This window comes from Scyliorhinus torazame, chromosome 22, assembly GCF_047496885.1.
Source record: "Scyliorhinus torazame isolate Kashiwa2021f chromosome 22, sScyTor2.1, whole genome shotgun sequence".
Taxonomy (NCBI): domain Eukaryota; kingdom Metazoa; phylum Chordata; class Chondrichthyes; order Carcharhiniformes; family Scyliorhinidae; genus Scyliorhinus; species Scyliorhinus torazame.
In genome coordinates, this window is record NC_092728.1 from 104,363,502 (window position 1) to 104,386,814 (window position 23,313).

Consider the following 23,313-nt stretch of genomic DNA (forward strand, 5'->3'; position numbering starts at 1 on the left):
GAACGATGGAGGTTGAGGGGCGACCTGATAGAGGTCTACAAAATTATGAGGGGCAGAGACAGAGTGGATAGTCAGAGGCTTTTTCCCAGGGTAGAGGGGTCAATTACTAGGGGGCATAGGTTTAAGGTGAGAGGGGCAAGGTTTAGAGTAGATGTACGAGGCAAGTTTTTTACGCAGAGGGCAGTGGGTGCCTGGAACTCGCTGCCGGAGGAGGTGGTGGAAGCAGGGACGATAGTGACATTTAAGGGGCATCTTGACAAATACATGAATAGGATGGGAATAGAGGGATACGGACCCCGGAAGTGTAGAAGATTGTAGTTTAGTCGGGCAGCATGGTCGGCACGGGCTTGGAGGGCCGAAGGGCCTGTTCCTGTGCTGTACATTTCTTCGTTCTTTGTTCTTTGTATTGGGGTGTATAACAAAGCAATCTAGATGATTGGGTATGACACACAAACCACACAATGAACGTCACTACAATGTAATCATCAAAATAATCATTTAATAATTGATTAAATATCTTACAAGCACGTCTGTGCTTCCAATCAATACATATAAATTTGATTTTAGATAGGTGGTGATTCCTCATGCACGAATGACTGCAATGTGGCACAGTCTGTGCACAGTGTGTGCTGGGATTCAGAACTTTAAAATTCCAAATTAGACTTTGATGAAGTTTTGGAATTAGCTTTTCTTATTAAGATTAGAAATACTGTTTGGCGGACTGTCATTTCATGTAGAATCTTGCAGAACAGACAGAGGCCATTTGGCCCATTGAGTTTGTACTGGCTCGGAGAGCTATTTGTTTATTCGCACTCCCTCCTGCCTTTACCCATAGCCCCGCAAAGTTTCCCCCTTCAAGTTTATATCCAAGTTCCTTTCTAAAGTGATGATTGAACCGGCGTCCACTGCCCTTCCAGATCATAAATCACTAATTTAAATGTTTTCCTCTCATCGCCCCCTAATTCCTTTGCCTTAACTCTGTATCTGTCTGGTTACCAACCCTCCTGCCACTGGAAACTGGAGATTCTTTGCAGCTGGGTGTTTTGCTGGGTTATGTCAGAGGGCAGTTTGTGCGTTTGTGGTGAACACAGTGTGAGACTGCTGGGCAGACCAGCTAAAGATGACCCAATGTCCATGGTGCACATTAGTGACCCAATGTCCATGGTGCACATTAGTGACCCAATGTCCATGGTGCACATTAGTGACCCAATGTCCATGGTGCACATTAGTGACCCAATGTCCATGGTGCACATTAGTGACCCAATGTCCATGGTGCACATTAGTGACCCAATGTCCATGGTGCACATTAGTGACCCAATGTCCATGGTGCACATTAGTGACCCAATGTCCATGGTGCACATTAGTGAGGCAGTTCATCTTTTACGATTATTTTTTAAATAATAAATTTAGAGTATCCGATTCTTTTTTTCCAATTAAGGGGCAATTTAGCGCGGCCAATTCACCTACCCTGCACATCTTTTTGGGTTGTGGGGGGGTGGGGGGTGGGTGAGACCCACGCAGACACGGGGAGAACGTGCGCAAACTCCACACGGACAGTGACCCGGGGCCGGGATCGAACCAGGGTCCTCGGCGCCGTGAGGCACCAGTGCTAACCACTGCGCCACCCTGCCGCCTTGCTTTTACGATTCTGAAGAAATTCTGAAAAAAGAGTCGCGTTGACCGACTCGAAACCTTAATTCTTGTTTCCCTCCCTCACACGGGCTGACTAACTTGCCGAGCATTTCCAGCACTTCCTGTTTTCACTTTAGATTGCCAGCATTCGCAGTGCTTTGCTTTATAATGCCTTCCCAAGGAGAATGAGGCTGGTCGGCTCTGTCAGCTGGTGTGGAGGAGAGCAGGGAAGTGTCCTGACCAATATTTGTCCCTCAATCGACATCACTAAAAACAGATGATCAGCTCACTACCGCATTGCTGTAGGTGGGAGCTTACTGGCCGCTGGGTTTGTCCCTACGCTACAACAGCGACCACACTTCAAAAAGTACGCCACGTTGTAAAGCGTTCTGGTACATCCTGAGGTTGCAAAAGGCTCGACAGAGAAACAAGTTATTTTGCTGTTTTGAAAATGATCGGAAAATCACGAGCAGCTTGTATTTGAATTTCCGATATGCAATCGGCAAGGGGGAAATAAGAATAATAATCTTTATTATTGTCACAAGTAGGCTTACATTAACTCTGCAATTAAGTTACTGTGAAAAGCCCCTAGTCGCCACCTTCCGGCGCCTGTTCGGGTACACAGAGGGAGAATTCAGAATGTCCAATTCACCTAACAAGCACGTCTTTCGGGACTTGTGGGAGGAAACCGGAGCACCCGGAGGAAACCCACGCAGACACGGGGAGAACGTGCAGACTCCGCACAGACAGTGACCCAAGCCAGGAATCGAACCTGGGACCCTGGCGCTGAGAAGCAACAATGCTAACCACTGTGTCAAACGCGCGGGGGGGGGGGGGGGGGGGGGGTGATGACAGAGGTAGTCTGTGTGTTGCTATTGCAAAATGATCGTTTCTGAGACCTTGCTTCACATCAAGGTGGAAGGCAAATATAAAGGCAATTCCAGCTTGTCTAATGCGTGTATTTATTGACATTGAGTTATTGCAGTCGGCGCCTATTTTAATCTGTTGCAAACATCTGTCTAAATAATTTGAAGGTGATACATTTACTGGTGGATTCGACGGGGAGCGGTTAATTATTAATAGTTCCTGCAATCGCTCATCTTCAGGCTGGTCTTATCGATCTGTCTCTGGAATTGTCTCCCTCAATCTCTCCGCCTCTCTCGTACCCATTAGGATGCACCATAAAACCCCTCTCCCTGACCAATCTCCTGATATCTCATTCTGTGGCTCAGGTTCAAATTTTCTTTGGTAATCGTTTGTGTGGTGCGCCTCGGGGCATGTTAAAGGTGCTATGTGAATGCAAGTGGTTGTTGTGATGACCCTCCAGTGGCATTGCTCACGGTGAGCAGGAAGATAAAGACTAAAACATTTTGGGATGTCCTGAGGTTGTGCAATGCAAGTTAGTTACCTTAGTTACCAATACACTGCTGCATCATCATAAAGATGCAAATATCGCACCGTACAAAGTATTATTCTGCTGCTAAGGCTAATGTCCAACTGCTAGAAAGTGTCACAGCCTGAAGGTATGTTGTATTTCTGATAAAGACTGGCTCCAGCTCAACAAAAAGTTTTTAAAAATTAACTGTTTTGGCTTATTCAGAAAGGGTCGCAGTGTTAGTGGTATGAAGTACTTTTCGATACTATCTCGGGTGTTACGAGGTCCCACGAGCAAACAAACTCCCACGTTTGATCCCTACTCTTCGCAGATGTCAAATGGAGCAAATAATGAAGTATTAAAACTGACCTGGGACTGCACGGTGGGTTAGCACTGCCGCCTCGCTGCACCGAGGTCCCAGGTTCGATTCTAGGTCACTGTCCGTGTGGAGTTTGCACATTCTCCCCGTGTTTGCGTGGGTTTCGCCCCCACAACCCAGAGATGTGCAGGGTAGGTGGATTGGCCACGCTAAATTGCCCCTTAATTGGAAAAATGAATTGGGTACTCTAAATTTATTTTTTTAAAACTGACCTTCCCTGGGTCAGCAAAGGGAAAACAGCTGACATTAGCACTCCAAACTCCACAATAACACATTTGAATTCTACAGTTAGCAATTGTTATTTCCTTTTTAAAGATATTAATTTACATAATTTGCCGTTGACTAATATTGATGATTTGCTATTCAGCCAACAGTATTGAGACAAGGGAGTGTAAATGGGATACTTTCAAAGGCTCCAGACTGATTGAGAGGGCGTGATTTCCTGATGTTCGGAGATTTCGAGATCTCAGAATGTGTCACTGTTATCAAGGGCCAACTGCAGCACAGATCTGGCGCTGGATGAAGGGCGAGCATGAAGGTATCACGTTCACCCTGCTTTTAAAAATTCAGTCCCGGGATGTGGACGTTGCTGGCTAGGCCAGCATTTACCGCCCATCCCGAAATGTCCTCATGAAGGTGATGGTGAACCGCCTTGTGGGACCACAGCAGTGGCAACTGGGTCAACGGGGGACAGAGGAACAGTGTTAATGTTACTGGTCTAGTACCCCAGAGGCTAACGGTCCAGAGACATTGGTTCAAATCCAACGACAGAAGGTGAGCGAATTTAAATTCGATGTGTCATGTGAGAGTACCTTCAAGAAATGGGTGTGTATATAAATACCTGTAGTGAGAGTACCTTTAAGAAATGGGTGTTTACGACTGCAGTGATGTCAGAGAGTGGGTGGAGCTGGGCTGTCTGTCAGCTTTTTACTTTCGTTTTTGAGCAGGCTACAGGGTGTGTTTTAGTTTTGTTTTCAGAGTTGGAGCTGAAGCCAGACTAAGCAGATGCACTGCTGTTCTCTCTGCCATCAAAAGACTATCTCTTGATCATTTGGTGAATTCAGAATTATAAATGTTCTCAGTAGTGAATGTAAACCTGATGTGCTTCTGTTGAAAGGTGTTTTTAAGTCGTATGGATGTTAAAAGGAAAGCTTAAAGGATTACTTAGTGTTGTATTCTTTGGGGTTGTATTTGAATTAATGGTTGCTAAGATGTTCATTGTATGTTTTAAAAAGGTTAACTTGAGTTCATAGAATAAACATTGTTTTGTTTTAAAAAATACTTTTCCATTTCTGCTGTACCACACCTGTAGAGTGGGCCGTGTGCTCCCCATACCACAATCTAGTAAAAGTTGTGGGTTAGGTGAACTCCATGATACACTTTGGGGTTCTCTAAACCCTGGCCCACAACAGGTGAATAAATATGGAATAAAATGCCGGCGACGGTATTGGTGACGGTGAAACTATCGGATTGTCGTAGAAACGCATTTGCTTCACTAACGCCCTTCAGGGAAGGAAATCCGCTGCCCTTAGCCGGCCTGGCCTACTTGTGACAGCAATGTGGTTAACTGTTAATGTCTCTCTGATATAGCCCAGTAATCACTCAGTCGTTTGAAATCACTACAAGAAAATCAATCTGATAGCACAAGGATAGCCTCTGAACTCACTGGATCAGTTAGACAGGTCGAGTGAATGAAGATTGGGGTGCAGACAGTGTTGGTCCCAATGGCTGTCTTGTCAACCAAAAAAACCACAGGCAGTGGTAAAGTTTGACCAGTAGTTGGTTGACTTACTAGGTTCAGAACTTATCCAAAGTCACAAAGCCAGGAGGAGAGGTTACTGGGTTAAAATTGGAAGGAATGTTGTAGGGGGTTAAACGCCCAATCAAATTACTCATTTAAAATGGTGGCAACGGCAAACGCCTTGAGATTATAACATAAAAAAGCTGTCCATGGTAATCACTTCTCCTTCCCCTAACCTCCCTGAGCCTCTACAAGTCCACTCTGTTATAACAGCCCTGCGGCAAGTTCTGAACAATGTCCTCCAGGATGTGTTTCTCTGACTCAATCTCCTCTATGTCCTTTTCAAATATTTTCATCTGCAGGGTCTGCATCTCCGAGGCAGCCTCCAGTTCCCGCACCTTCTGTGCCAGCGTGCGGTCAATCGCCCACCTCAGAGCTCCCATCTGAGTCTTGGTTTTGTTCAGCGTTTCGTCTGTCACTTGGTCAATCTCAAGATTCTCTGTCAGGGAAACAGAAAAGAATAAATGAGGCTTCATATGTTGGCACCACCCGAGAGTCACATCAGGAATCTCCAGCATCCAGGGGGTTCCATGACACCGTGACCTGGGTCTCAGTGACCTGTGACCCTAGGCTCAGTAAGTTTGCGGAATGGTGATCGGGGGCTCGGTGCCCCCGCGGCCCGGGGCGAATTGACCCCACGACCCCGTGCTCGGTGACCCTACGACCCCGGGGCTTGGTGACCACACGACTCAGGCCCTCACCCCGACCGCCTCAGTCTCCAGTCCCCAAACGTACCGATCGTTTTCAGCAACTCTGTCAACTGCTTCAGGCCACCATCGAGCGAGTGTTTTGCTTCCCCCATGTTCTTGTCCATCGCCTCCGCCTCGCGTAGGATCTGTCCGAGAGAGGGAAAGCAATGCAAGGTAAAGGTGTCAGCTTGGCTCAGCTTTTGTTGCGTGCTCTGCCCTCCAAGACCCGATGGGCGGCACTGAGAGAAGGTGCTGCATGGTCAGTGGGTCCATGCGCCAGGGCAGGTAACAGGTTAAAGCATCAGCCCTTCAGGTGGAAGATCCCAAAACCCAAGAGCAACGAGCTCTCGCGCTGTGCTGATGTTTCCGGCCTGGAGGAGGAGCCGTTCCGTGCACGGTAAGATCCCACGAACAACAGCAAATCTGTGTTTTCTGGCACAATTGGCTCAGCGGCCGGGGGTTCATTAATTTGAACCATTGTTTCAACATCTTACGTGTGGAGTGGAGCTGTGACAAAGCGACACTCCCTCAAGAGCTGCTACAGCTTCAATACTGAACCATAAAAATGATATAATGCGTCAGATTCTTACTGTAACCCAGCTGTCAGTCAGCTGCACCCTGTGGGGTTAGAGTGATAGCGTCGCCTGTCATTACTCATCACCCGGTAATTTACTTTAAAATGACAAGGCTGTCAATGGGTTTCCCCCCCTTCACCTTGTCCCCTCTGTGGGGGGTGTACCTCTGTGTGCTGTGAGCTCAGGTCACCCCCCCATCCTGACGTGGGAATATATTGGCTGTTCCTTCACTGACGTTGGGTCAAAATCCTGGAACCCCTCACTAACAGCACTGCGGGTGTACCTACACCACAGGGATTTCAAAGGTTCAAGAGGGCAGCTCACTGCCTTCCCAAGGGAAATTAAAGATAGGAAATAAACGCTGGCCGAGCCAGCAATGCGCACATCCCAGAAAAAAGTAACAATAAATGCCCTGTTTAGGTAGAATACAGACCGAAATTCCCAGTGAGGGAGTGCTGCACTGTCAGAGGGTCAGTACTGAGGGAGTGCTGCACTGTCAGAGGGTCAGTACTGAGGGAGTGTAGCATTGTCAGAGGGTCAGTACTGAGGAAGTGCTGCACTGTCAGAGGGTCAGTACTGAGGGAGTGCCGCACTGTCAAAGGGTCAGTACTGAGGGAGTGCTGCACTGTCAGAGGGTCAGTACTGAGGGAGTGTAGCATTGTCAGAGGGTCAGTACTGAGGGAGTGCTGCACTGTCAGAGGGTCAGCACTGAGGGAGTGCTGCACTGTCTGAGGGTCAGTACTGAGGGAGTGCTGCACTGTCAGAGGGTCAGTACTGAGAGAGCACCGCACTGTCAGAGGGTCAGTACTGAGGGAGTGCCGCACTGTCAGAGGGTCAGTACTGAGAGAGCGCCGCACTGTCAGAGGGTCAGTACTGAGTGAGGGCCACACTGTCAGAGGGTCAGTACTGAGGGAATGCCGCACTGTCAGAGGGTCAATACTGAGGGAGCGCTGCACTGTCAGAGGGTCAGTACTGAGAGAGCGCTGCACTGTCAGAGGGTCAGTACTGAGGGAGTGCTGCACTGTCAGAGGGTCAGTACTGAGGGAGTGCTGCACTGTCAGAGGGTCAGTACTGAAGGAGTGGCTGCACTGTCAGAGGGTCAGTACTGAGGGAGTGCTGCACTGTCAGAGGGTCAGTACTGAGGGAGTGCTGCACTGTCAGAGGGTCAGTACTGAGGGAGTGTAGCATTGTCAGAGGGTCAGTACTGAGGGAGTGCTGCACTGTCAGAGGGTCAGCACTGAGGGAGTGCTGCACTGTCTGAGGGTCAGTACTGAGGGAGTGCTGCACTGTCAGAGGGTCAGTACTGAGAGAGCACCGGACTGTCAGAGGGTCAGTACTGAGGGAGTGCCGCACTGTCAGAGGGTCAGTACTGAGAGAGCGCCGCACTGTCAGAGGGTCAGTACTGAGGGAGGGCCACACTGTCAGAGGGTCAGTACTGAGGGAATGCCGCACTGTCAGAGGGTCAATACTGAGGGAGCGCTGCACTGTCAGAGGTCAGTGCTGAGGCAGTGCTGCACTGTCAGAGGGTCAGTACTGAGGGAGTGCTGCACTGTCAGAGGGTCAGTACTGAGGGAGTGCCGCACTGTCAGAGGGTCAGTACTGAGGAAGTGCTGCACTGTCAGAGGGTCAGTACTGAGGGAGTGCTGCACTGTTAGAGGGTCAGTACTGAGGAAGTGTTGCACTGTCAGAGTGTCAGTACTGTGGGAGTGTAGCACTGTCAGAGGGTCAGTACTGAGGGAGTGTAGCACTGTCAGAGGGTCAGTACTGAGGGAGTGCTGCACTGTCAGAGGGTCAGTACTGAGGGAGTGCTGCACTGTCAGAGGGTCAGTACTGAGGGAGTACTGCACTGTCAAAGGGTCAGTACTGAGGCAGTGCTGCACTGTCAGAGGGTCAGTACTGAGGGAGTGCTGCACTGTCAGAGGGTCAGTACTGAGGAAGTGCTGCACTGTCAGAGGGTCAGTACTGAGGGAGTGCTGCACTGTCAGAGGGTCAGTACTGAGGAGGTGCTGCACTGTCAGAGGGTCAGTACTGAGGGAGTGCTGCACTGTCAGAGGGTCAGTACTGAGGCAGTGCTGCACTGTCAGAGGGTCAGTACTGAGGGAGTGCTGCACTGTCAGAGGGTCAGTGCTGAGGCAGTGCTGCACTGTCAGAGGGTCAGTACTGAGGGAGTGCTGCACTGTCAGAGGGTCAGTACTGAGGGAGTGCTGCACTGTCAGAGGGTCAGTACTGAAGGAGTGCTGCACTGTCAGAGGGTCAGTACTGAGGGAGTGCTGCACTGTCAGAGGGTCAGTACTGAGGGAGTGCTGCACTGTCAGAGGGTCAGTACTGAGGCAGTGCTGCACTGTCAGAGGGTCAGTACTGAGGGAGTGCTGCACTGTCAGAGGGTCAGTGCTGAGGCAGTGCTGCACTGTCAGAGGGTCAGTACTGAGGGAGTGCTGCACTGTCAGAGGGTCAGTACTGAGGGAGTGCCGCACTGTCAGAGGGTCAGTACTGAGGAAGTGCTGCACTGTCAGGGGGTCAGTACTGAGGGAGTGCTGCACTGTCAGAGGGTCAGTACTGAGGAAGTGTTGCACTGTCAGAGTGTCAGTACTGTGGGAGTGTAGCACTGTCAGAGGGTCAGTACTGAGGGAGTGCTGCACTGTCAGAGGGTCAGTACTGAGGGAGTGCTGCACTGTCAGAGGGTCAGTACTGAGGAAGTGTTGCACTGTCAGAGTGTCAGTACTGTGGGAGTGTAGCACTGTCAGAGGGTCAGTACTGAGGGAGTGCTGCACTGTCAGAGGGTCAGTACTGAGGCAGTGCTGCACTGTCAGAGGGTCAGTACTGAGGCAGTGCTGCACTGTCAGAGGGTCAGTACTGAGGGAGTGCTGCACTGTCAGAGGGTCAGTGCTGAGGCAGTGCTGCACTGTCAGAGGGTCAGTACTGAGGGAGTGCTGCACTGTCAGAGGGTCAGTACTGAGGGAGTGCCGCACTGTCAGAGGGTCAGTACTGAGGAAGTGCTGCACTGTCAGAGGGCCAGTACTGAGGGAGTGCTGCACTGTCAGAGGGTCAGTACTGAGGATGTGTTGCACTGTCAGAGTGTCAGTACTGTGGGAGTGTAGCACTGTCAGAGGGTCAGTACTGAGGGAGTGCTGCACTGTCAGAGGGTCAGTACTGAGGGAGTGCCACACTGTCAGAGGGTCAGTACTGAGGGAGTGCTGCACTGTCAGAGGGTCAGTACTGAGGGAGTGCTGCACTGTCAGAGGGTCAGTACTGAGGGAGTGCTGCACTGTCAGAGGGTCAGTACTGAGGGAGTGCTGCACTGTCAGAGGGTCAGTACTGAGGCAGTGCTGCACTGTCAGAGGGTCAGTACTGAGGAGGTGCTGCACTGTCAGAGGGTCAGTACTGAGGGAGTGCTGCACTGTCAGAGGGTCAGTACTGAAGGAGTGCTGCACTGTCAGAGGGTCAGTACTGAGGGAGTGCTGCACTGTCAGAGGGTCAGTACTGAGGGAGTGCTGCACTGTCAGAGGGTCAGTACTGAGGGAGTGCTGCACTGTCAGAGGGTCAGTACTGAGGCAGTGCTGCACTGTCAGAGGGTCAGTACTGAGGGAGTGCTGCACTGTCAGAGGGTCGGTGCTGAGGCAGTGCTGCACTGTCAGAGGGTCAGTACTGAGGGAGTGCTGCACTGTCAGAGGGTCAGTACTGAGGGAGTGCCGCACTGTCAGAGGGTCCGTACTGAGGGAGTGCTGCACTGTCAGAGGGTCAGTACTGAGGAAGTGTTGCACTGTCAGAGTGTCAGTACTGTGGGAGTGTAGCACTGTCAGAGGGTCAGTACTGAGGGAGTGCTGCACTGTCAGAGGGTCAGTACTGAGGGAGTGCCACACTGTCTGAGGGTCAGTACTGAGGAAGTGCTGCACTGTCAGAGGGTCAGTACTGAGGGAGTGCTGCACTGTCAGAGGGTCAGTACTGAGGGAGTGCCGCACTGTCAGAGCGTCAGTACTGAGGGAGTGCCGCACTGTCAGAGCGTCAGTACTGAGGGTGTGCCGCATTGTCAGAGGGTCAGTACTAAGGGAGTGCTCCACTGTTAGAGGGTCAGTACTGAGGGAGTGCTGCACTGTCAGAGGGTCAGTACTGAGGGAGTGCCGCACTGTCAGAGGGTCAGTACTGAGGAAGTGCTGCACTGTCAGAGGGCCAGTACTGAGGGAGTGCTGCACTGTCAGAGGGTCAGTACTGAGGATGTGTTGCACTGTCAGAGTGTCAGTACTGTGGGAGTGTAGCACTGTCAGAGGGTCAGTACTGAGGGAGTGCTGCACTGTCAGAGGGTCAGTACTGAGGGAGTGCCACACTGTCAGAGGGTCAGTACTGAGGGAGTGCTGCACTGTCAGAGGGTCAGTACTGAGGGAGTGCTGCACTGTCAGAGGGTCAGTACTGAGGGAGTGCTGCACTGTCAGAGGGTCAGTACTGAGGGAGTGCTGCACTGTCAGAGGGTCAGTACTGAGGCAGTGCTGCACTGTCAGAGGGTCAGTACTGAGGAGGTGCTGCACTGTCAGAGGGTCAGTACTGAGGGAGTGCTGCACTGTCAGAGGGTCAGTACTGAAGGAGTGCTGCACTGTCAGAGGGTCAGTACTGAGGGAGTGCCGCACTGTCAGAGGGTCCGTACTGAGGGAGTGCTGCACTGTCAGAGGGTCAGTACTGAGGAAGTGTTGCACTGTCAGAGTGTCAGTACTGTGGGAGTGTAGCACTGTCAGAGGGTCAGTACTGAGGGAGTGCTGCACTGTCAGAGGGTCAGTACTGAGGGAGTGCCACACTGTCTGAGGGTCAGTACTGAGGAAGTGCTGCACTGTCAGAGGGTCAGTACTGAGGGAGTGCTGCACTGTCAGAGGGTCAGTACTGAGGGAGTGCCGCACTGTCAGAGCGTCAGTACTGAGGTAGTGCCGCACTGTCAGAGGGTCAGTACTGAGGGAGTGCTGCACTGTCAGAGGGTCAGTACTGAGGGAGTGCCACACTGTCTGAGGGTCAGTACTGAGGAAGTGCTGCACTGTCAGAGGGTCAGTACTGAGGGTGTGCTGCATTGTCAGAGGGTCAGTACTAAGGGAGTGCTCCACTGTTAGAGGGTCAGTACTGAGGGAGTGCCGCACTGTCAGAGGGGCAGTACTGAGGGTGTGCTGCATTGTCAGAGGGTCAGTACTGAGGGTGTGCTGCATTGTCAGAGGGTCAGTACTAAGGGAGTGCTCCACTGTTAGAGGGTCAGTACTGAGGGAGTGCCGCACTGTCAGAGGGGCAGTACTGAGGGTGTGCTGCACTGTCAGAGGGTCAGTATTGAGGGGGTGCTGCATTGTCAGAGGGTCAGTACTAAGGGAGTGCTCCACTGTTAGAGGGTCAGTACTGAGGGAGTGCCGCACTGTCAGAGGGTCAGTACTGAGGGTATAGACAACGCCTGTTCCTAATTCATATGATTGTAGATATGAAAATGCATCAACGATATTTGGCTAAAATCTCTCCTACATGTAAAAGCGACGTATCGCACATATACGCGGGATTTGCTGACTCTGCTTGGCTCCATTTCCAGAGGTGTCTTCTGATGCACGATCAATTACACTCAACACAAAGTGATTTCATAACTGAAGGCTTTAATCGACTAGAACTTGTTCCCCAGCAGCTTCGGTACAGAAAGTGAAGGCTGCTGGGACAGCACCGGTTCTTATACTCCACCTGTTAGGGCGGAGCTACGTATCAACAGCCAATGGTAAACTCCTAAGTTTAACCAATGGTCATCAGCCTCTTGGGTACCGCAATACCTGATAATACCACATTCACCCCCTGTTAAAAAAGTCCGGCGGGGGTGGTGGCCAGTGGTAACAGTCGCCTTTAACATGGTATGATCAGCTATGGAGGTACTGTGATACCTCCTTACAGGGCTGTCGAGAATATTTATAAAGTGTTCGTTCACGGTTAAAGTCACAGCGAAGTAATCAGTTGATCGGGTGGCCTGGTCGTCCTTCTGGATCGTCTGGGCTTCGGTGGTGATTCTGGTGGGGATCCAGGTGGTTGCGACTCTGGGAGCGTGGTTTCGGCCTCCCTGGCAGCTTCGTCACCCCTAGGCGGCGCTGTTGGGGCAAATGGTTGACATGGGGGGGGGCGCCTGTAGGGGGCGTCGGTCGGTGGGCGGGCCTAGGCAGGAGCGGCGGGAGTACTGACCCTCCAGTGAGGTGCTGTGGCGGGGGGGGGGGGGGGTAATGGTTTGGGTGCGCGTGGGGTTCCGGCGGGCGCCAAGTCCCATAGGGAGACCGTATCTTGCCGGCCGTCAGGGAATGCCATGTAGGCGTACTGGGGGTTAGCGTGCAGCAGGTGGACCCTCTCGACCAACGGGTCCGACTTGTGCGCCCGCACGTGCTTCCGAAGCAGGATGTGTCCGGGTGTCGCTAGCCAGGTTGGGAGCGAGGTCCCGGAGGAGGACTTCCTGGGGAAAACAAGGAGACGTTCATGAGGTGTCTGATTGGTAGTTGTACAGAGCAGCGACCGAATGGAGTGAAGGGCCACCGGGAGGACTTCTTGCCAGCGGGAAACTGGGAGATTCCTGGACCATAGGGCCAGTAGAACAGTCTTCCAGACGGTTCCGTTCTCCCTCTCCACCTGTCCGTTTCCCCGGGGGTTGTAACTGGTCGTCCTGCTTGAGGCAATGCCCCTGCTGAGCAGGAATTGACGCAGTTCGTCGCTCATAAAGGAGGACCCCCTATCACTGTGTATGTACGCGGGGAAACCGAACAGCGTAAAGATGCTATGGAGGGCCTTGATGACGGTGGTTGTGGTCATGTCTGGGCAGAGGATGGCGAATGGGAACCGGGAGTACTCGTCAATCACGTTCAGGAAATATGTGTTGTGGTCGGTGGAGGGGAGGGGGCCTTTGAAATCCATGCTGAGGCGTTCAAAGGGACGGGAAGCCTTTATCAGGTGCGCCCTCTCTGGCCGGTAGAAGTGCGGTTTGCACTCCTCGCAGATTTGGCAGTCGCTGGTGGCTGTCCTGACCTCCTCGATGGAGTAGGGCAGGTTGCGGGTCTTGATGAAGTGGAAGAAACGAGTGACCCCTGGGTGTCAGAGGTCCTCGTGGAGGGCTCGGAGGCGGTCAACTTGTGCAGTGGCACAAGTGCCATGGGACAGGGCATCAGGAGGCTCGTTTAGCTTCCTGGGATGGTACAAGATCTCCACCGCAAGATCTTGTCGTTTTTTATCTTGCCCTGCTGTGCATTATTGAACATGAAAGCAACCGACCGTTGGTCCGTGAGGAGAGTGAATCTCCTGCCGGCCAGGTAATGCCTCCAATGTCGCACAGCTTCTACTATGGCTTGTGCCTCTTTTTCGACCGAGGAATGGCGAATTTTGGAAGCATGGAGGGTACGGGAGAAGAAGGTCATGGGCCTGCCCGCTTGGTTGAGGGTAGCGGCCAGAGCTACGTCGGACGCATCGCTCTCGACCTAGAAGGGGAGGGACTCGTCGATGGCGCGCATCGTGACCTTTTCAATGTCTGCTTTGATGCGGCTGAAGGCCTGGCGGGCCTCCGTCGACAGGGGGAAGGTTGTGGACTGGATTAGGGGTCGGGCTTTGTCGGCGTAGTTAGGGACCCACTGGGCGTAGTAACTGAAAAACCCTAGGCAGCGCTTCAGGGCCTTGGGGCAGTGAGGGAGGGGAACTCCATAAGGGGGCGCATGCACTCAGGGTTGTGGCCTATAACTCCATTTCGCACTACGTAGCCTAGAATGGCTAGACGGTTGGTGCTAAATATGCATTTATCCTTCTTGTACGTTAAGTTAAGGATTTTCGCGGTCTGTAGAAATTTGCGGAGGTTGGGGTCGTGGTCCTGCTGGTCATGGCCGCAGATGGTGACGTTATCCAGATACGGGGACGTTGCGCGTAAGCCGTACCGGTCAACCATTCGGTCCATCTCTCGTTGGAAGACCGAGACCCCATTAGTGACACCAAAGAGAATTCTTAAAAATTGATACAGCCTCCCATCTGCTTCGAAGGCAGTGTACTTGCGGTCACTATTACGGAGGGGTAGCTGGTGGTAGGCGGACTTGAGATCCACCGTGGAGAAGACCTTGTATTGCGCAATCCTGTTTACCAGGTCGGCTATACGGGTGAGGGGGTACGCGTCCAGCTGCGTATACCAGTTGATGGTCTGACTGTAGTTAATGACAATCCTATGTTTCTCCCCTGTCTTTACCACCACTACTTGAGCTCTCCAGGGACTGTTGCTCGTTTCGATGACCCCTTCCCTCAGCAGCCTTTGGACCTCTGACCTGACGAAGGTCCGGTCCTGGGCACTGTACCGTCTGCTCCTGGTGGTGACGGGTTTGCAATCCGGGGTGAGGTTCGCAAACAGGGAAGGCGGGTCGACCTTAAGGGTCGCGAGGCCGCAGACAGTAACGGTGTATAGGGCCGCCGAATTTAAAGGTCAGGCTTTGCAAGTTACATCGGAAGTCCAGCCCCAGGAGGGTAGCCGCGCAGAGGTGCGGCAGGACATAAAGGCGAAAATTGTTGAATCTCCTGCCTTGGACAGTGAGGTTCGCTAGGCAGAACCCCTTTATCTCCACCGAGTGTGACCCGGAGGCCAGGGAGATCCTTTGGTTTACAGGGTGGGTAACAAGTGAACAGCACCTTACCGTGTCAGGGTGAACAAAGTTTTCCGGGCTCCCAGAGTCAATCAGGCAAGACGTCTCGTGGCCGTTGATGAAGACCGTCGTTGTTGCTGTTGCGAGTGTCCGAGGTCGACTTTGGTCCAGTGTCACCGAGGCCAGATGAAGCAGTTGCGAGTTCTGATCGGGCAGCGTGTAGTCGGCCGTGCTGGGGGCCTGGGGCCCCATCCAAGATGGCATCTCCCATGGGTCGTACATGGTGGCCGGGGATGGACAAGATGGCGGTGGGGGATGGACAAAATGGCGGCGCCCACCCATCCAGCGTGGTGTCCTGGGGGCAAGATGGCCGCGCCCATGGGTTGCACGTGGCCCTAGGATAGGGGGGTGGCGGTGAGCGCTGGCCGGTCGGGGCCTGAAGGGGGGGTTGCCGCGGCGGTCCGGAGTCGCTGGAGGCCGCGGCCACGGCGCGGGCCTGGCAGACCCCCACAAAGTGGCCCTTCTTGCCGCAACCTTTGCAGGTGGCGGTGCGGGCCGGGCAGCGCGGGCGGGGATGATTCGCCTGCCCGCAGAAGAAACAGCAAGGCCCGGCGGCATTAGCGGGCCGTCTCGCAGCGCAGGCCTGCGGGGTCAGCGGGAAGGTCTGTGGGGTGCCACGCAGCCCAGGGTGCCAGGGCCCGTGCCTCTCCTAAGTCCCAGGGTGTCCTTTTCGAGGAGTCTTTGGCGAATCTCTGAGGAGCTCATACCTGCTACGAAGGCATCCCTGATTAAAAGTTCCATGTGCTCGCTCGCCGAAACTTGCGGGCTGCCACAGTTTCGGCCCAGCACCAGTAGCGCCCGGTAGATATCCTTCAACGATTCCACGGGGCTTTGCCGTCTAGTTGCAAGCAGGTGACGTGCGGAGACCTGATTTACAGAGCGGATATAATGTCCTTTGAACAGTTCGATCGCGGCATCATAGTGCTCCGCCTCCTCGATAAGGGTGTAGATCCCAGGGCTGACCCTTGAGCGCAGGAGATGCATTTTCTGTCCTTCTGAGGGGGTGCCTCCGGCCGTCTCAAGGTAGCCTTTAAAGCACGCCAGCCAGTGTTTAAATATTGCAGCCGAGTTCTCCGCGTGGGGGCTGCGGTTTGATTTGGTGATCCATCCTTCCAGCTTAAGTCTAGTCGATTAAATTGATGCACGATCAGTTACACTCAAGACAAAGTGATTTCATAACTGAAGGCTTTAAGCGACTAGAACTTGTTCCCCAGCAGCTTCGGTACAGAAAGTGAAGGCTGCTGGGATGGCACCGGTTCTTATACTCCGCCTGTCAGGGCGGAGCTACGTATCAACAGCCAATGGTAAACTCCTAAGTTTAACCAATGGTCATCAGCCTCTTGGGTACCGCAATACCTGATAATACCATATCTTCGTGTGTGTGGCCCAGCCTCCAAACACCCCACCCCCACTCTCCCGACTGACACATCCACAACCAATCGGAAAGCAAGTTGGCTTTTCACTGTTTTGCTGGGTGATTCGTGGCTGTCAGCATTTTATCCCTAAAGCCTCTATTTTTTGTGTCTCATAAAACGAGTTGAAAACTGTATATTTTAAAAATGATCTTTAACACTCCTCTGGGTTTTTACGTTCGCAATATCCTGGAGCTTAATCTTGGGTTGCTGTAGACTCCACAATAACTCCGGGTTGTTGGTAGCCCGTGGCAACGGATATAAAACCCTACCTCGACCACTGACAAAAAGTTACCGGCCTACCAAATGTCGGCCTCCTCAACCGAGATAAATCTTTTCTTGGTTTTACCTTGGTCGCTGTGTCTATGTCCTCCTGGACTGTGGCCTTCAACGCTGCAGCCTGGCTCTCCTGGGCGTGGAGTTGTTCCTGCATGGCCCCCAGGTACGGGTGGAGCGAGTCGGACTGCGTGGCCTGATCCCGGGTTCGTCTCCTGATCCTTTGGGCCTCCTGGAAGGAAGAAGGAAACCAGAAGTTGCCTCTGGGCGTGGAAGGTTTCTATTAGATTCTACAAGCTCCGAGTGTTGGGAGATTTATCCCTGTCTGAGGGGACGCTAATTATGGAATGGATTTACCGGGACGGGGCCCATGGGGGAGAAACTCAGGCCCAATGCGGTTTTCTGATGTGCACATTCCCCCCCCCCCCCCCCCCCCCCAGGGGAACCTCTACCTCTGCAGCACTGTACTTGGACAAACAGACACAAGGGATCTGAATTTCCTGGCTCTCCCGTGCTCACCACTGCTGGGTTCCTGGCAGATCCGGGATGGGAGCCGTTAGCTACTTCTGGGACCAATAGCACACCGCGGCCCATCCGAGAAACCCCAGTAAACAACACCAGGGTGATGAGCTCACAGCTTGCAACAGTGCTGAATGGGCGAGATGGGATGAAAGGCCTGCTCCTGGTCCCGGGTTTGTTGACAGCACATAAAGCATCCAAAGGTGTCCTTCCTTCCTTCCATTTGCATTTCACCAACACCCTCCCCGGGACTGACTCTATCTGTCGCCTCGCCCGGTGTTTGGGGACAGAGAGAGGGTGTGGGACGGGCTCGAGAGAATTCTATCCCGCCAGCCATATCCATTGCAATCACTTGCAGAGGGCCCTCCTTCCCCGGTCTGGCCTACGCGTGACTCCAGACCAACAGCAAATGGGGCTGACTCTTACCTGCCCGTCTGAAATGGCCGAACGAGCCGAACGAGTACATTTCAGGTCGCCCATGACGGGTGGGTACCGCGGGGGTTGGAGTGTATCATTACCCCCGGTTTAGTCTCCGTTGCCAATTTGCTTTTGTTACATTTCCCTACAAGGGGCTGTCAGACCCTGTTTTTTTTGTTATATTTATTGATCTTTAATTTATATTATCAAAAGAGCATAAAGTTAGACTTGCCGAGGCGGCACGTGGCACAGTGGTTAGCACTGGGACGACGGCACCGAGGACCCGGGTTCGATCCCGGCTCTGGGTCACTGTCCGTGTGGAGTTTGCACATTCTCCCCGTGTCTGCGTGGGTTTCGCCCCCACAACCCAAAGATGTGCAGGCGAGGTGGATTGGCCACGCTGAATTGCCCCTTAATTGGGGGGAAAAAATAATTGGGTACTCTAAATTTATAACAAAATAAAGATAGACTTGCCCCTTTAAGGAGTCGTCATCGCTTCTATTAGTTTATTTTATTGATTTATGTTTTTTTCAGAAGAGCATATAAAGAAAGACATTCCACACCAGGTATCCCTGGAGAGGGAGTTCGCGATGGCCACTGGTGCACTTCAGGCCTTTCCCCAGCAGGGGCCACTGCAGGGGTCGGAGTGTATCAGCTCCGGCCAGAACGACATTTTCATTGAAGTTTTTGTTGAAGTTTTTTTAATAACAGTATCCGTTTCAAGGGTGGTTCATTAGTTAGTTGTGTTGATTTGGTGGCATTCAAAAGAGTATATATAAAGGAAATTCACTGGGGAGGGGGGGGGGGGGGATTTTCCAGTCATCCTGCCTTCTCGGTGGGACGCTGTTCGCTGATGGCTGGATTCTCTCTTCCCGGGTCTCGTCAATGGGATTCCCCCCACGCCTTGGGGTGCACTTCCAGCGGGAACAGATCCCAACGACTGGAGAATTCAGGCCTGGGTGTGAGTCAGAGTAAGTTGACCAGACTTCTCTTTGAGGGGGAGAGTTGACTGGTGGTGACTTTAAAAAAAAATAATTTAGAGAGTATCCAATTATTATTTTTCCAATTAAGGGGCAATTTAGCGTGGCCAATCCGTCTACCCTGCACATCTTTGGGTTGTGGGGGTGAGACCCATGCAGACAAGGGGAGAATGTGCAAACTCCACACGGACAGTGACCCAGGGCCGGGATTCGAACCTGGGTCCTCACCGTGCTTCGACTGGTGGTGGTTTAACCTGAGGGTCACCACACTTCAGGCGATTTCATAGAATTTACAGTGCAGAAGGAGGCCATTCGGCCCATCGAATCTGCACCGGCTCTTGGAAAGAGCACCCTACCCAAGGTCAACACTTCCACCCTATCCCCATAACCCAGTAACCCCACCCAACACTAAGGGCAATTTTGGACACTAGGGGCAATTTATCATGTCCAATTCACCTACCCTGCACATCTTTGGACTGTGGGAGGAAACCGGAGCACCCGGAGGAAACCCGCGCACGCACGGGGAGGATGTGCAGACTCCGCACAGACAGTGACCCAAGCCGGAATCGAACCTGGTACCCTGGAGCTGTGAAGCAATTGTGCTACCGTGCTGCCCTCTCGGCGAGGGGCAAGGTTGAAAAGGCGGGACCTTCATGAATAACCTCAGCCGGTACGGGGATTGAACCCACGTTGCTGGCCTCGCTCCGCATCACAAACCAGCCATCCAGCCAACTGAGCTAAACAGAGAACCCCGACAGCCAGAGAATTCCGGCCTGGTATTGGTAGGCTGGAGGCACATCTATGTAATGCTGCATTCTCTAACTAAAGTACCAAGAAAAGGATTTGTGTCTCGTTTAACACTTCACCATCTGACTTTGGACTGAACTGTCAACAGGGAGCGGTTGAAGTGAATAGTATGGATGCTTTTTAAAAAATAATTTTAGAGTATCCAATTATTTCTTTTTCCAATTAAGGGTCAGTTTAGCGTTGTCAATCCACCTACCCGGCACATCTTTTGGTTGTGGGGGCGAAACCCACGCAGACACGGGGAGAATGTGCAAACTCCACACGGACTGTGACCCGGGGCCGGGATCAAACCCGGGACCTCGGCGCTGTGAGGCAGCAGGGCTAACCCACTGCGCCCCCGGAGAAATTGGACAAACACATGAGGGAGAACAGGAGCAGATGGTGACAACGATAGACATAGACGAGGAAAGATGGGAGGAAGCCCAAGAGAAGCGTAAACATCAGCATGAACCTGTTGGGTCGAATGGCCTGATTCTTGTTGTATGTCCATTGTTTGTTTATAATATGTGAACACTGATAGATGCCCGTCTCTCTATCCCGTTATTCCAACACAGGCCTCAACCAAACTATCCGAAAGAGAAAGGGACTCTGGCTGAAATGGGCTAAATGCACAGGGAAGTCAAGCAGCGTTGCTCTTTGACCTTTGCAACGTGTCTGGTGAGGTTCAAGGTTCGGGCAGCTGTGGCGTTGCTGATGGTGGAACTCGATTGGGCAGCTCGCAGCATCCGGCTAGCCTGTGCGGTCTTCCTTTTTGCCTCCGCCAGCAGCCGCTCTCTGATAGCCCCCATCTTCCGGAAACTTCCTTTGTTTCTCATCTTCCTCGTCGAAAACAGTTTCTTATTGTCTGAAAAAACAAAGACCGATAATAATAATCTTTATTGTCACATTAACACCGCGATGAAGTTACCGTGAAAAGCCCCCAGTCGCCACATTCCGGCGCCTGCTCGGGTACACAGAGGGAGAATTCAGAATGTCCAAATTGCCTAACAGCGCGTCTTTCGGGACTTGTGGGAGGAAACCGCAGCACCCGGAGGAAACCCACGCAGACACGGGGAGAACGTGCAGACTCCGCACAGACAGTGACCCAAGCCGGGAATCGAACCTGGGACCCTGGCGCTGTGAAGCAACTGTGCTAACCACTGTGCGGTCGTGCCGCCCGCAGTTACATTCGGAGGACAGGTTAAAAGGAATAGGCTTGTGTTCCATCGAGTACAGAAAGATTGAGGGGGTGACCTAATCGAGATGTTTAAGATGATTATAGAATTCGACAGGGTCAATCGAGAAACTGGTTTCTCTGGCGGGTAGAGTCCAGGACAAGGGGGCAGGACCTGAACATTCAAATTAGAACAAGGTTGTCCAGGGATGATGTCAGGACACATTCTTTCACACAAACCGTAAGGGAATTAAGGTTGTTTTTTAATATGTTCATAGGCTGAACATCCCTGAGGACATTTAAGAGTTAACCACACAAGCACATGTATCCCAGGCCAGGTAAGGATGACAGAATACCTTCCCTAAGGGACATTAGTGAACCAGATGCGGTTTTCCGACAATTGGCTATGGTTTCAAGGTCACCGCTAGACTTAATTCCAGATTTTTATTGGATTCAAATTTCACCATCTGCCATGGCGGGATTTGAACTGAGGTCCCCAGAGCATTACTGGGTTACTCGTCCAGTGACAATCCCACCGCCTCCCCTGCCTTCAGAACCAAGACAGAGAGGAAGAGGTAAGATGCAGTTCAGTCTCACTCTTGCTGAACGACCGAACAGTATCAAGGGGCTGAGTGGCCTCCTCCAGCTTCTCTGTGATCCAAGTCAGAGAGGAGACAAGTCACGACAAAGCAGTGTGTGAGGGGGAACATTAAGGCGTTGAATTCACACGTACTTGGTGCTCATACCCCCCCCCCCCCCGTGATGGGCTAAAACCTGAGACAAAATGGTTCCTCAGGCCGTCCGCTGCTGCCATTTTGTCTTTGGAGAAACCACCTCGAGTGTTTAAAGTCTGTGCCGGGGTGGGGGTGGGGGGGGGGGGGGGGGGGGGGGGGGGCTAGATGGAAACTCCCCCCACACAGCTTAAGCTGAAGCCGAATGACAATGCCTGAATAAACCCGGCATTTCAACCCTCTCGAGCTGCCAGCCTAACCCCAGCCTCTGCCCGGTTTTCCCGCCTAATGTCACGAGACACCGAACCTCACACAGTGATCGGGTTCAATCGTGGCCCATTCCTCACGGGGACATCACATGCACTGTCTTCGCCCGCCACCCCCCTCCGCTTCTCAACACCCCTGCCATTGGTCACTCAACATAAGAACATAAGAACTAGGAGCAGGAGTAGGCCATCTGGCCCCTTGAGCCTGCTCCGCCATTCAATGAGATCATGGCTGATCTTTTGTGGACTCAGCTCCACTTTCCGGCCCGAACACCATAACCCTTAATCCCTTTATTCTTCAAAAAACTATCCATCTTTATCTTAAAAACATTTAATGAAGGAGCCTCTACTGCTTCACTGGGCAAGGAATTCCATAGATTCACAACACTTTGGGTGAAGAAGTTCCTCCTAAACTCAGTCCTAAATCTACTTCCCCTTATTTTGAGGCTATGCCCCCTAGTTCTGCTTTCACCCGCCAGTGGAAACAACCTGCCCGCATCTATCCTATCTATTCCCTTCATAATTTTATATGTTTCTACAAGATCCCCCCTCATACTTCTAAATTCCAACGAGTTCAGTCCCAGTCTGCTCAACCTCTCCTCGTAATCCAACCCCTTCAGCTCTGGGATTAACCTAGTGAATCTCCTCTGCACACCCTCCAGTGCCAGTACGTCCTTTCTCAAGTAAGGAGACCAAAACTGAACACAATACTCCAGGTGTAGCCTCACTAACACCTTATACATTGCAGCATAACCTCCCTAGTCTTAAACTCCATCCCTCTAGCAATGAAGGACAAAATTCCATTTGCCTTCTTAATCACCTGTTGCGCCTGTAAACCAACTTTTTGCGACTCATGCACGAGCACACCCAGGTCTCTCTGCACAGCAGCATGTTTTAATATTTTATCATTTAAATAATAATCCCTTTTGCTGTTATTCCTACCAAAATGGATAACCTCACATTTGTCAACATTGTATTCCATCTGCCCAGACCCTAGCCCATTCACTTAACCTATCCAAATCCCTCTGCAGACTTCCGGTATCCTCTACACTTTTTGCTTTACCACTCATCTTAGTGTCGGCAGCAAACTTGGACACATTGCCCTTGGTCCCCAACTCCAAATCATCTGTGTAAATTGTGAACAATTGTGGGCCCAACACTGATCCCTGAGGGACACCACTAGCTACTGATTGCCAACCTGAGAAACACCCATTAATCCCCACTCTTTGCTTTCTATTAATTAACCAATCCTCTATCCATGCTACTACTTTCCCCTTAATGCCATGCATCTTTATCTTATGCAGCAACCTTTTGTGTGGCACCTTGTCAAAGGCTTTCTGGAAATCCAGATATACCACATCCATTGGCTCCCTGTTATCTACCGCACTGGTAATGTCCTCAAAAAATTCCACTAAATTAGTTAGGCACGACCTGCCCTTTATGAACCCATGCTGCGTCTGCCCAATGGGACAATTTCCATCCAGGTGCCTCGCTATTTCTTCCTTGATAATAGATTCCAGCATCTTCCCTACTACCAAAGTTAAGCTCACTGGCCTATAATTACCTGCTTTCTGCCTACCTCCTTTTTTAAACAGTGGTGTCACGTTTGCTAATTTGCAATCTGCCGGAACCACTCCAGAGTCTAGTGAATTTTGG

The 23,313-nt window shown here is 51.9% G+C and overlaps 1 protein-coding gene across 1 annotated transcript in view; it reads right to left on the reverse strand.

Annotated features, from left to right (window-relative positions):
* Positions 1–479: 479 nt before the first annotated feature.
* Positions 480–23,313, reverse strand: part of LOC140398869 (laminin subunit gamma-3-like) — a 181,101-nt gene continuing 158,267 nt past the window's right edge. Inside the window, exons 22-25 of the mRNA XM_072487812.1 lie at positions 20,149–20,351; positions 16,858–17,016; positions 5,923–6,022; positions 480–5,626 (exon numbers count right to left, since the gene is read on the reverse strand). Of these exons, the coding sequence (XP_072343913.1) occupies positions 5,376–5,626; positions 5,923–6,022; positions 16,858–17,016; positions 20,149–20,351 (713 nt within the window). The 3' untranslated portion in view covers positions 480–5,375. The remainder of the gene's footprint in view (positions 5,627–5,922; positions 6,023–16,857; positions 17,017–20,148; positions 20,352–23,313) is intronic.